The 13,791-nt window shown below is 43.5% G+C and overlaps 1 protein-coding gene across 3 annotated transcripts in view; it reads left to right on the plus strand.

Moving 5' to 3' along the window:
* LOC102219437 (protein Shroom3-like) overlaps positions 1-13,489 on the plus strand; it is a 44,390-nt gene extending 30,901 nt beyond the window's left edge. For all 3 annotated transcript variants that reach the window (XM_023338403.1, XM_023338404.1, XM_023338405.1), the window contains 18 exons: positions 414-795; positions 876-1,124; positions 1,877-2,198; positions 2,281-2,414; positions 3,574-3,711; positions 3,785-4,212; positions 4,600-4,827; positions 4,913-5,075; positions 5,158-5,443; positions 5,514-5,590; positions 5,908-5,999; positions 6,219-6,885; positions 6,962-7,145; positions 8,561-8,694; positions 10,713-10,800; positions 11,896-12,061; positions 12,126-12,247; positions 12,348-13,489. In XM_023338403.1, coding sequence (XP_023194171.1) covers positions 414-795; positions 876-1,124; positions 1,877-2,198; positions 2,281-2,414; positions 3,574-3,711; positions 3,785-4,212; positions 4,600-4,827; positions 4,913-5,075; positions 5,158-5,443; positions 5,514-5,590; positions 5,908-5,999; positions 6,219-6,885; positions 6,962-7,145; positions 8,561-8,694; positions 10,713-10,800; positions 11,896-12,061; positions 12,126-12,247; positions 12,348-12,644 — 4,157 coding nt within the window. In that variant the 3' untranslated portion in view covers positions 12,645-13,489. The remainder of the gene's footprint in view (positions 1-413; positions 796-875; positions 1,125-1,876; positions 2,199-2,280; positions 2,415-3,573; positions 3,712-3,784; positions 4,213-4,599; positions 4,828-4,912; positions 5,076-5,157; positions 5,444-5,513; positions 5,591-5,907; positions 6,000-6,218; positions 6,886-6,961; positions 7,146-8,560; positions 8,695-10,712; positions 10,801-11,895; positions 12,062-12,125; positions 12,248-12,347) is intronic.
* The last annotated feature ends 302 nt before the right edge of the window (positions 13,490-13,791 follow it).

The following is a 13,791-nucleotide window of genomic DNA, read 5'->3' on the forward strand; positions in this document are numbered from 1 at the left end:
TCCAGTAAACCTGGACAACATGCGTCTCTACTGCACTCCGCTCCGCTGCGCACTTCACTGGCAGAGAGCAGTCGTTCCTGGAAGTAGAGAAAACTCTGTTGCTGACTTTGCTAATTGATGACAGAACAGCTAACAGCGTGAAAACTTCAACACAAATGTCAAACTTTTCAAAACTGCCAAGTAGATTAGAGCTTTAAAATTTATTTGGAAACTTAATTTAGCAGAAGCTAGGTGCGCTAAATGTTTTTAAAGTTAGCGGAAATGTTAACATGCTAACCAAAAACCTAGCTCCGCACGTTTAGCAGACGTTTACCGACGTTCCTCCTCAAACGGTCAGCTGCCAAAGTTCAGATCAGATCTTTGACGGATCGTCAGCCAGAAGTGACCGACCGTCCGTCTCCGTTTGGTTTCAGCGAAAGCTTCGTTTGGCGCCGAGGGTCAGCTCCACACCGTGATAGAGAAGAGTCCGGAGAGCAGCCCCACCACCAAGCCCAGGCAGGGCGCCGGGTTCTCCCAGCCCCCGTCCCCTACCGGGCCCTGCTCCCCGCCCAGCCGCCTCATTCTTCCTGCCAGCGTTTACCCGGTTCCCCAGCCAGAACCTCAGTACGCGCAGACGCCCAGCTCCGGTCCCGGTCCCGGTCCGTCTGGAGTCTACACGGCCCTGACCAAGGAGAGCAGCCGGCAGCAGGCGACAGAAAACGGCCACCAAACCGTCGGATCCTCACCGTATTCCCGCTCCTCGTACTCCGGACCTGGATCCGGACAGCTCAGGTCCAGGCTGCCCGAGGCGGACAGGTGACCTTTGACCTTATGTACCGACTCGTTTCCTGGTTTTGGATGTTTCTGCTCGTATTAACGAAGCCTTGTGTTTGTAGTTGGCACCAGCACCCAGAGTCGAACGCTGAAACCCACAAGCAGCACCTGAAAACCTCTGGAGGCGGTTCTGAGGGTCCGACTGGAGACCAGAGACCTTCCAGGAACCTCAGCCAGAACTTCGATGATTCTCTTCTGAAAGGACGGCAGGAAGAGCAGAACCACGAATTCAGGATTACCCCGGTCCACTCGGTCCCAGACCTCAGAACCGCGTCCACACAGGGGAGGAGCGAACCCAGAGACAACAGCCGGTACAGCTGCTCTGGTTCTGTAACCACAGGGGCCCAAACACTGGTCCGGGGGCCGTTGGTGGCCCTCTAAATGATTTTATCTGGCCCTCAACTGCAGTTAAAACATTATGCAAATTTGTTCCATAAATGCAGGAGACTTTTAATTTGTAATCAGGGTAGAAATTATTATCAATGTAATTTTCTCACACAGGAAAATATAAAATACAAAACAAAGTATTTTGTATTTTTAACAAAGTTTTAACAAAAGTAAAACCAAGTTTATCCAGAAACTTTTCCTTTGCTGCACCTAAATCAGCTTTTATTCTTTCCAAACTTGGCTAAATATACCAAGAGTTTGAAACAAAGTGACCAGAATCTGTTCTTACTGCTGACAATAAATTTATTCAATCGAGTCCAAAGAAAACTAGAAACTTTTCTTTGAATGCAGCAAACGTGCAAAATCTGCTAGAAAAGAAGTAAATTTCTGTCACAAAACTTTGACATTTTGAGTAATCTCAGAAAAAAAATCTAATTTTTTAGGTTAGAAATGTTTTACTAAAAATAATTTTCTAGAAAATTTCCAAGCTTTTTGAAAATTTCTGACATTAATCACAAAATTTCAGTTTTTGGCAGAAATGTGTTCCTTTTCTTCCATCGTTAAAGCTCCAATCATAAAAATCCATTTCTACTTATTTTGGATTTACTTATTGATTTTGGATCGGGGTTTTTTCCTTCCTGCAAGCCGTTCATTCTGATGCTGTACGTCTCTTTAGACCCAGAGACCCGCCCATCGTTCAGTCAGAACCGGCCGGATGGACCCGGGTCGCCCAGGGTCAGGTACCGCCCAGCTCAGCGCCGCATCCATCCGCCCAGTGGAGCCACAGAGACCCGGACAGCGATCACCCTCTGACCCGGCTGGAGATCGCCCTGGCCGAGGTCCAGCGCTGCTCCGTTCCCGACGGCCCAGACGGCGGCCAGAGTCCGGCCCGCAGCCTCTCGGTTCTGGAGAAAGTCAGTCACTTTGAGCGGCGGAGAGACGGAGGGAAGCTGCGCAGCTTCAGCACCAACTCCTACTGCAAATCCTCCCATCTGGGGGTAAAACCCAAACTCTCCCCACCGCTGCCTTTCTGCCCCCAAACTCTGATTCTAAGCTTTTCATTTTCTGGTTCTGGCCCAGATGAGCGATAAAGGTGGCAGTTCCCCCTGTGGAGCGGAGGACCTCAGAAACATGCTGGAAAGAAGCACCAAGGGAACCAAAGCCCACAGGACGATGAGCTACAGAGGAGGCGGCAATGAGTACATGAAACACAGGTACGGAAGCCTGGATGGACACAAAGCAGCAGCACTGCTGTTGGGTTCAGCCAATCAGCAACAAGGAAAATAACTGGTGCTTCTTGATTGGCTGCTTTCAAATAGCATTGCTAGCATTAGCTTCCCAAACCTTCTAATGTTTTACACATCAGTTATGAACATTTAGCAAATAAATGAAGATGGACGTTGAGAAGTTTCCCACTTTTTTATTTCTTTATTTCTTCTATTGATCTCAAATTATATTGACCTAATTTTTACAACAATTTTTACTCTGTCAAGTCTTCCAACCGTTTCTATGGACGATGAGCAACATCTGGAGGGCAAAAAGCTGTTAGCTAACGATGACTAGCATTGGTATTAGCTGTTAAGCTAACAATGTAACACATTAAATCTTAAATGTACGTTTGATATATAAAAGAAAAATGGACGCAGTGCTTTGCTACTAATTGTCAACAATAACTTAACTACAGATAACAAGGTCAGGAAAAAGTTTTAATTAAGAAAAAATAGCGAGGGAGAAAGAAGTAGCTCAGTTATGCTAGCTTGACTATGATAACTGTAGCATGTAGATGTGCTGCGGGATTCGTTGAGTTTTGATTCAGTTAAAAAATGTAAATAAAGGCGACCAAAACACCAACTCTGACAGATCATCAGTAGAGCAGGTCTTTAAATTAGCTAATCTGTCACCGCTGTGTTAGCTTAGCTAATAGCAGCTTTAGCTAACCTACCTCAGAAAAATAAACATCAAGCCTAAAAACTGTAAAATACTGTAATGGATTGAATGATCTGTTATTTGTGTGGAAAATACTTGAATGTTTTTCAGTGTTGAATTCTGATACATAAAGTGGCGTTGTTGTCAGTTGCCATGGCAACGGATCTGCGTGTAGCTTAGCCGACACAAAGAGTGGAAAGAAGTGCTTTTGATTTATTCTTTAAGGGTTTTTCTGCGTTATTTTTCCCTCTGCTGTGGCTCAGTGCACTGAATTAATAATCCCAACGTCTCCAGGTTTCATTCAGTAACAGACGGCGAGTTAAACAATCGTCTTTCTGTCCTGCTGTGTTGTGGGTTTGCATTAAATTCCCGGATGTAAATTTAACGACACCCAGCGAGTCACGTCTCTAACAAAAGGCTGTTAAATCATTTCTGTTTGGGCTTCAGGCTTCCAGCCGATCCCGTCTCAGCGCTCCAGAGAAGCCGCAGCAGCTTCCAGCTGGACGGATCAAAGGACGGAGACGTCAACAGGAACTGTCCTTATCGACCCGAACCCCAGGAGACGGTCGACCCCCTGCTGGACAGGTCAGATCCCTCCCAGAGGTCAGCCCTCCAACATGTCTGCTCCTGTCCTGATGTTTGGTACTTCTCCTATCAGATCTTACAGGGAGTCAGTGAAAGACGTCCAGCCCACCGTCCTTCGCTCCACTTCCTTCAGACAGAGAGACCTCAGCTCTCCGCCTCCCGTCGTCTCCGGCCCTCAGCCGTTCCCCAACCCTGCTAAGTACAACTCACTGGAGAAAAGAGGCCCAAAGACGAAGCCCAAACCTCAGGGCATCGTCATGCCACCAGTCACTTCCCCTCACACCCCGAAGGAGAGGCATGCGGTCAGCCCCGATGACGGAGGCCGGAGCCCGCCGCCGCTGCCCAGCGTGCCTCCGGTCGGGCCGCCGGCTCTGACCAGGATCTGCGGCCGCAAGCGTCTGACGGCCGACCAGAAGAAACGTTCGTACTCCGAACCAGAGAACATGAACGAAGTGGGAGTTTCTGATCCAGAAACAGCTTCCCTCTTCCGACGAGGAGGAGGTAAAAACATCTGGGTCGAACCGTAACGCCTCGCTTCCTCAGTGGGGAGCAACGCTACCTGGAAAGCTAAGCTTGCTAATGCTAAAGCGCTAATCATAAACATGAATCCAGCTAAGACTAAAGTGCTACACCAACATGGTATTTAGCAGAAGCTAAAGCGCTAATTATAACCATGCTGATGCCCACCATGTGTCTATGACACCGTAGTATTTATTCAGTTGAAATTTTACCAAACAGCCAATTAGCACTTTAGAATTTATTGGTAAAATTAATTTAGGGGGATTTTTACAAACTTAGCAAAAACACTAGTAGCGGATCAACATATTAGCGGAAGTCTGGCTACATCTGGTTTTACTGTTCATTGTCTAATCCCTACTGTTCTTCCAGAAACTAGCGTAGCAGACCGTCGGAAGATGTTTGAGCTTGCAGCGAGCCACGTTGGCGCCGGACTCAGTCAGGCCGCCGTGTCGAGGTCGGACCTGCGGCAGCTCCGCCAAGACGCTCTGGTTGAGTACGTGGAGAGGAAGCGAGGGATCAGGAGGGACGAGGCAGGGCTGAGGACTGGATCCAGACCTCGCAGCGCTTACTTCCACCCTGAACAGGGCTACCACACAGGTCAGAGCCGCTCAGGGTCGTCCAGTTTGGTTCTGAATGACATGACAGAGACCTGATGACATTTTTGGCTTCTTCTGTTGGACAGACACCTACAGCCTCTCGTCCACCTCCAGCATGCTTTCCCTTCAGGACCCTGGTCCGGATCAGGGCGTCCCTGCTCTGGGATCTGACCGTTGGAGCCTCCAGTCCAACCTCTTCTACCCGGGCAGGGTGACCACACCCAGACCTCCAGCTCAGCCGATCCCTGGGTAACCGATCTCTGACGTAACCAATCTCTTTTCTTAAATGAACGTTTTTAACCCATTTCTTGGTTTTTCTTCTTCTCTCCAGTCTTGATCTCCAAATCAGTCCAGATCTGAACCCTGAAGCCCGAATCAACAGACACAGTCAGTCCGGTACCAGAGACTCGAACATAAGTGAAGACCGGCAGATTGCTGAGCCTCAGTACAAACCCGGATTCTCCACGAAGGTCAACGAGGCGTTGCAGAGGGTCGGCTCGGTCCACCGGACCGGGAGGTCGGCCTCTGCTGAGGATCTGCTGGAGCGTTTAGAAAGCAAATACTCACCTCAACACATTCGCTCTCGCTCGTCCCCGACCGCAGACAAGCTCAACCAGGTAATCCTGAACCGATTGGACCGAGGCGGTTCCTGGAGTCAGAAAACTGACCGACCTTTGTGTGTTTCAGAACTTAATTTCAGGGGAAATCAAGAGTTTTGACGTTTCCTTCTCTGAATCGGGACGATGTGCTCTGGCTGCAGACCGGTACGGCTAATCTGCTTTCACACGACACAAACCGCAGTTCTAGTCATTTATACTCTATACGCAGTGTCTGCAGACAGTCGAGATTTCATAGTCAAGCATTCTGACTGTCTTTATTTTCACTGTCTGAGTGGATCCTGGTTAGCTTGGTGAGCTAGTTGGGCTGGTAGGTTTACAAAAAATGTTTTAAAATCTAACTAGATGTTTACTAATCAGATTCCTGTTGGACTGATTTTATATTTAAAGATGTAAAATAATTAACATTAAAATTTTATGTTAAATTTTAATTTTTTACTTATTTGTCTTTTTGTGTCTCTCAGACCTGCAGACATTCACAGATCAACAGAGTTCAGTTCTACTCAGTCAAACCGGTTCAATGAGAACTCTGACCGACCGACAACGCCTGCACAAGGTGAGACATCCAACCATTCATCCATCCAACCAATCATCCGTCCATATTGAAGTTTATATCCAGCTGGATTAACTTTCTCCATCTTTAATTATAAAAAGCCTTTTAGAAATCTTCAGTCCGAACATTATTTAGTGTCAAAGTTTTTTTTTTAATCTTCTTTGTTTTCATTTGTATATTTTTCTTTCTTTCTCTAAATTCTGACTCTTTTCTTTCCTCTAGACGTCTCTCAAACCCCCGTCAGTCGTAGAGAGCGCCAGAGGAACGGCGAACGTCTCCGGGCCTACAGCACCTCCACCTTGGCGGCCTCCGTCGGCCTTCCCTCGCCCTTCTCCTCTCCTGGGAACCAGCAGGACGGCGGCGGCGCCGCGGAGTGGACCTCCAGCGAGAGGCTGAGCCGGGCCAACCTGGACGCCATCACCTTCCCGGGAATCGCGCAGAGCGGCGACAGACAGACGAGATGCAGCCTGAGCGACGGAACCGCAGAGGACGGACACCGAGGCAGAACCTTAAGCTTGGAGTTGACTGGAGAGATTTCTGAAAATACCAAACCAGTTTCACCAGTCACACCAGCACCGCCACCATACAGGAAGACCAGTGGGAGCTCCACTTCCTCCCATCAGTCCGTCCATCCTCACCTGTCCTCTCTGAGGATCTCTGAATCCAGCCTCAGCGGCTCCTTCGAGCAGCAGCCGCTGCAGACGTCGACAGGAAACCTTCAGGAGTTTGACGACGTCTTCCTCACCAGTCCTCCTCCTCTTCCTCCTCCTCCTCCTCCTCCTCCTCTCACTCCACCGATTAAAGAGACGAACATCATGGAGGACGTCCCTCCTCTCCCTCCTCCACCACCTCCAGCTGAGATGGAAGCAGATCTTCAGTCGTTACAAAGGTTCGTTTCCAGTCTTTCCTGAATCCAGATTTATTATTAAAACCTCAAAGTTCCTGATTGTTTCTCTGTTTTTTAGCTCTAATCCAGAAACGTTAAAAAACTCGGTTTCCATCCGGACGCATTCGGCTCAGTCCGCTCCGCCATTAAAGCCACAGCCGTCCAACTCCACCGAGGACGTCTTCGTCTTCCAGTACCAGCCGCTTCCCAGGAGGGAGAAGTCACCCGAAGAGCTGAGGGTGGAGGCGCTGATTCAACAACTGGTTCGTAGTTCAACTCCAAGCCACAGGCCAAACAAACTGGATCAGAAAAGATAAAACCAACAAAGATAGTTCGTCTCTGCACAGACGATGAGTTTCCATGTCCAGAGTTCAGAATTAAGACCCAAAACCAGTTTAGACGTTTGATTGGGAACCGATTCCAACTTAAACCTCTAACTGTCGCTGTTGGTTTGAGGAGGAGAAGAACTTGAAATCGATTTTTCTTCTTCTTTCTTCCACCACCAGCTTTGACAGCTGGACAGTTTCTTGGATTTAAATCTTATCTTGACTCCAAACATTTGATCCTTTGACCTTTGACTCGTCCATGTTTGACTCAAGACCTTCATTTTTGGTCTTCACTCTGGACAGATAAGCACCGTTATCATTAGCATTAGCATCGTCCTGGAGGTTTCTGGGTTGTTCCTGTTTAAATGGTTTTCGTTCCTTTAAGAGTCACAGTTTGACTCAGTTTATTAAATTTCATCACAAATGAAAGATCCAACAGAACTTTAACTTTGTGTTGGTCTTTCCAAGCACCAGCGTGTTTTACAGTCAAAAATTGCATTTGCTAGCTTAGTAGCGCCTAGCAAACATCATCTACCAGGATCCATTATACAAGAAACAACAGAGCTAAGCATTTTTAAAATGATAAAACTAAACAGCCTACAGTATTTTTACAGTGTTGTTTTTATAAATGAATGTTTCTCATATAAAGTCTGTTGTTACAACGAATAATGGATCCCTATGAACTTCAAAAAGTGCATAAAAGTTGAGTCAATGCCAGAAAAATAAGAAATTCTGCCTGTTGATGTAAATAAAACTGTTGTTTTTAGATAAACTAAACAATTTGAATGTTTTCTTCCTGATTAATAATGTCATTTCTTAAAACTTTATAATTTTTTGGTTAACTATATCAGAGTGTCATCAGCGTAACATCGAACTCCACATTGTGTTTTTCTGGTATAACCCAAAATAATCATAAGATTCAAAATGTTGTTAGCCACATTAATAATAAAATAAAACTTCAAGCTAACCTACACTATAAAAAATATTCCTCCCCTTGGATGTTTTACCCCTTTTGTTGCTTTTACAAATCAGTCATGATCAACAAAATCTGACAAAAAAATTTTACAGAAAAACCCTTTAATGCCAAAATAAAAACTGATTTCTACAAAATAATGACTATTAAATTAAAATATGTAAGAAGAAATAAGTGATTGCATAAATATTCACCCCTTTAAAGTGAATTAATTCAACAAAGGTCCAGCTAATTGGCGCTAGTAGCTTCAGAATGAGTGGAAGAGTGATTGTAGTTTAAAGTAAAAGTCAGGGGATGGATTTAAAAAATCTCTATGGCCCTGAATATGTGACAGAGGTAACGAGTCACTGAATGTAAATCATCTACTTCTGGTGTTCAGGTGTTGCAGGATCCCTCTCTGGCGCCCCTGCTGGACACCTGGGGAGGCGAATGCACTATGAAGCTGATGGAGGAAATCTTTTCTAACGGCAGCCTGACTGGTGGAGCACAGGGCAGTTCACTGCCGGGTCAAAGGTGACCTACACTCTGAACATTATCTGAACTAGTTCTCCTCCTTTAATCCTCATTAACGAATCATTAACTGAGTAATAAGAAATAAATATATATTATATAACTCTCTAAATCGGTTTATTATTAATACAATTAGCTATTAACTGCAATATTTTCACCTGTAGGAGATAAAATGGTTTTGGTCAAAGGTGTAACGTTTTAAACAGAGGGTTTAAATTTGACTTTCAAAATAAAGCTAATGTATGTACCTCACATAAGAGTTTAAATATTTAAAATAAAAAGTTTTAGATTCAAAATAAAGTTAATGTAAATTATTTTTTTAAATTAACTTAAAGATTTGAAACTGAAGTTTTAAACCAGAATTTCAAAATAAAGTTAATATTGTGTTTCAAAATAAGAGTGTAAATATTTTAAAGAGAGGTTTTAATTTGGATTTTTAAAATAAAGCTAATGTGCGCTCCTCAAATATAAACTTAAATATTTACAAGACAAGTTTTAAGTTGAACTTTCAAAATAAAGTTAACAAATTATGTTTAAAAAATTAACTTAAATATTTGGATCTGAAGTTTAAAAATAAGCTAATATTACACTTTAAACTCAAACTTAAAATGCTTTGAGAATCTTCAAAATAAAAGATGAAACAGTAAAATAGACGTTTCAACTTGAACTTTCAAAATAAAACTAATAGATGCACTTTAAACTAAGAGTTAAAATATGTAAAACTGAAGTTTTACTTCAAAATAAAGATAAAATAGTTTTAAACAACTTAAAGAAATGGTTTACCTCAGACTTTCAAAATAAAAGTAGCAGTTACTGAGAGTTTAGTTCTGGTCTAATTTTAGTCAGGTTTTGGAAAAAGGAAACATTTATCTCCCAACCTGCTGACAGTTTCTGGTCTTATCAGCTGGTGAAGAAGCAGAAGGAGAACAATATGGACGCCTGAAGAGTCGGAGACGTGAAGTTTGTTTTTAATGAACTCGGTGTTCAGAGGAGGAATGTCGTCTCATCGGAAACAACAACAATCAGGACGCAGAGGCTCACAGTTTCATTTGCTGCGTCCAAGTCACAGATTACAGGAGATGAAACCTTCTTCTCTGGAGGGGATACCGTGACGACGCTCCGCGGGCGGCGAGGTGACCTGGAGGTCACCGTCTGTTTATGAGGTGGATCAGCAGGAAAGACCAGAATAACCAGATTATCGTTTCCCAGCAGCTGAATATCCACCTTTAACCAAACTCCGAGTTTCCTTCAACACTTTCATGCTCAGTGATGCAGTTTGACCTAGAAATGACCCCAAATCAGCACTAAAAAAACTCACTTTGTCTCTTTGAACAGCGAGTTCAAACAGAGGCCTGGTCAACACTGACACCTAGCGGCCACACGGGAGAACTGCATACATTTGATCCATATTAACATTATATTGTAAATAAACAAATAAATGCCTCCATCATTATGTCATCAACAATTAAATATAAAAAAAATATTAAAATGTGCATTTATAAAATAAATTACAGCAGTGAGAACATTTTTTATGATTTCTTTCTTTGGTTTTGAATGTTTGTAAATGTTTCAAACTATCTTAAATTATAAGACAAAGAAACAAAATGAAATGTTTAAATGAAGGCGTTTATTATCAGAAGGAAACAAATCCTAATATTAATATGTTTTGCACATAATAAGTTAAAGTTTTACTCTTAATTGTGATTTCTAATTTTTAAAATCTGTATTTTAAAAAATATTGAAACATTTTTGGGACTATTTATTAATTGTTTGTATTTTAAAAAATTAAATAAATTATTTATGAGATAGATTTTTAATTACTTTCTTTAATTTCAAGTTATAGTTCATTTGTTTTCTGTCTTCAGGGGTAAAAGTCTTGAATAAAATATATATAACTAAATATTATGTAGCAGAAAATAACCTGCAGTTGTGTGGAAACAAAAAATCAAAATTATTTTCTATGTTATGCATATCTTCAGGTTATTTTCTGGATTATTGATGTGTTTATTTCCCGTCTCCAGGATGCAGGCCGGCGACTGTGGTCAGAGTTCGGACCAAACGAAGGAAACGGACGTTGATGAAGACGAGAACGACGTCAACACCAGGAAGGTGAACATCTGACTGTCCAGCATCAGCAGCTAAAACACCAAATCATCCTCTGGAGAAGTTTCTCCTAAAACTTATTTTAATTAATTAACAAAAACCAACAGGAAAACTCACCTGCAGTAACCTCGGTTCAACCCACAGGGGGCAGCACTGAGGTGGTTTTAGGCCAAAAATGGGAGAATTAACATGAATATTTATACAAAAATATCAAAAATTGCTCAGAAATATAAAGATATAATCCTCAACACACAATTAATACAGTTTATCTGCAAAAAACTAGATTTAGTGATTAGTTACTCTTAAAAAAATCAGGACAGGACGATCAGAAAAAACCAAACATTCATGACTGATGCAGATATAATGACATGGTTATTAAAAATTTATTATATATATTATATGATAATAAAAGTATTGATTAAAATCACAAATAAATAAAATAAACCTATAAATTATGAAACATTTAGAATTAAAGGTAAAGAAAGATGTGAAAGTATAAAAAAATAGTTTAAAATAATCTAAAAAATCTTGTTAACTGATAGTTTCTGTTCTGATTATTAATATTTATTGAAGGGAAATTTTGTTTGCAGTAAATTTTATTTAAGGTTTCGGTTTTCTGGGGGTTTTATTTCAATTTTAATTTAGATATTTAAATATCTTCCAATTCCAGAGTTAAGAGTTATTTTAAAAAATCAGAGCTTATTAATCTTTGAAGGAATAAACTTCAATTATTACATTATTATCATTAAATTAGTTGAAAATGGTCTCAACAACAACAATATTGACATTTTGTGCAGTAATTACTTTGGTCATTTATCATGTAAAACTTTGTTATCATGACAAGTTTAACAGCCACCAGCCTGAGGAATCTGGAGAGTTCAAAGGTCAAAAGCAAATCAGATAATCAGCATGAAGCTTTAAAAACAGTAAAACAGTCTGAAGATAAATTATTTAAACACCAAGAGCTGAACAAACCACGGGGTGCACTTACTTTCCCTTCCAATTCAGAAACTCGTGTTTCTCTACGTCTCAGACTGATGGGTGGAGTTATTTCCTCCACATCATTTAAAACGAGGTGATGTTTGTCCTCCTGTCCACCAGGGGGAGCTGTGTGAGGCCCTGCGGCGCTGCGTGGCGGCGATGCAGCGGGAGAAGGCGGCTCTGGCGGAGGAGCATCGGCGCCACCAGGCTGCGGGCGCCGGCATGGAGGCGCTGATCCAGCAGCTGCTGAAAGCCAACGAGAAGGAGAAGTACAGCATGTTCATAGGTAGGCAACCCACAGGGAGAGGTCAAAGGTCAGAGCAGGGTCTGATCATCGCTGTTGTCTGCAGGAGACCTGGAGAGGATCGTCAACCTGCTGCTGTCTCTGTGCAGCCGCCTGTCCAGGGTGGACAAGTCTCTGCTTTCTCTGGACAGAGACGGAGGTTTGACTGAAGACGCTGCTGAGGAGAGGGTGAGACATACGGCAAGCTGTCCACGCATTTAATGATTGACCGGCCGGTCCACAACTCAAATACTCAGCTAACAGATATTTCTCTGCTCCTCTTCCTCAGGACTCCCTTCATCACAAGCGTTCGCTGCTCCTTCGTCAGACTGAAGACGCGCGGGAGCTGAAGGAGAACCTGGACCGGCGGCAGCGCGCGGTCACCGCCATCCTGACCGGCTACCTCACCGAAGCACAACTCCACGACTACCGCCGCTTCGTCAGCGCCAAACCCTCGCTCCTGATTCGCCAGCGCCAGCTCGATGACCTCATCCGGCAGCGGGAGGAGCAGCTGGCGCGACTCGCCGAGAGCCTGCCGCCAAGCCCCGCCCACTCCGTCAGGTCCACCGCTGTGACATCACTGTGATGTAACGAGATAGATCCACACTTCGATATCTATTTTTTTATCCGACTGTCCTTAAACAACTCAAACGGTGCTTTCAGGGACCCGAACAGGTCCGTTTGTTCAGGACCGGACAAAACGAGCAGAACAGAGTCATCTGCAAAGAATCGAACTTTCAGCCACGTCTGAAAGTTCGTGGCTCGTGACGCCGTCCATGAAACGGCGTCCATGAAACGGCGTCCATGAAACGGCGTCCATGAAACGGCGCTCTGCCCCCGCACATGTACAGCCAGCCTGCAGGGAAACGGATCGCTCCCAAACCCAAAGGACTGAGATGTTTCCCACAAACCTTCCAGCACATTCTCCCCAGGAGGAGCGTCTAACGCCAGCACCGTAACGCCGCCACCGCTCTCTTGAACGCAGCTCGTCGCACTTTGTAGCAGTCTGACCACTGTTTCCACCCGACCACTTCATGGCTGAACGCTCGCAAACCGGCAGGAAAACCGGGAAGAAACGAAACCTGCCAGCTTTTTAACATTCACCGTCACACACTGGCATGTTTTAGATGTTTTATAGCCGTTATCATCACCTCTAGCAGCAAATTCTGGTCCCTTCTGAAGAGGAATTATAAAACGGTTCCCAAAGATATTTAATTTTGTACAACGGGAAACCCTGAGCACAGAAGGATCTTCACCTCCAAGAGGGATTTTCCCACAATCTGGAAAATCTCAGAGAAAACCAGCAGAGCAGCGACTGACTTGTTGAAACTCCTCCGTTTTCATCCGGCTGTGAAACGACTTTCAGAAACACGACTCCGTATTTAATCTCCGCCTGAAGTTTTTGTTCAATAAAAGCACTTTTTCAGCTCAGCCTGTTCCTGTTTCTTTTATTTTTTGTTAAAACTTGGTTATAAAAACACAAAAACTTTGCAAGAAAATTCTGTTGGTACCAGTTTTTACCCTGATTACAAATTAAAACTTTATCTGCATCTACGGGACAAATTTGGATCATTTCTGATCGGTAGTCGGTGGCCGCAGAAAAAAATCAGTCCAAGGGCCACAAATGGCCCCTGGGCCACAGTTTGGACACCCCTGGTTTAAATTAGGATGAGTAAAGTAATTAGCTGAACATAATCTGATCTTCATTTAAATGTTGTTTGAAGTCAGTTTGG

Source organism: Xiphophorus maculatus, chromosome 8 (assembly GCF_002775205.1).
Source record: "Xiphophorus maculatus strain JP 163 A chromosome 8, X_maculatus-5.0-male, whole genome shotgun sequence".
In the NCBI taxonomy this organism is placed as follows: Eukaryota; Metazoa; Chordata; class Actinopteri; order Cyprinodontiformes; family Poeciliidae; genus Xiphophorus; species Xiphophorus maculatus.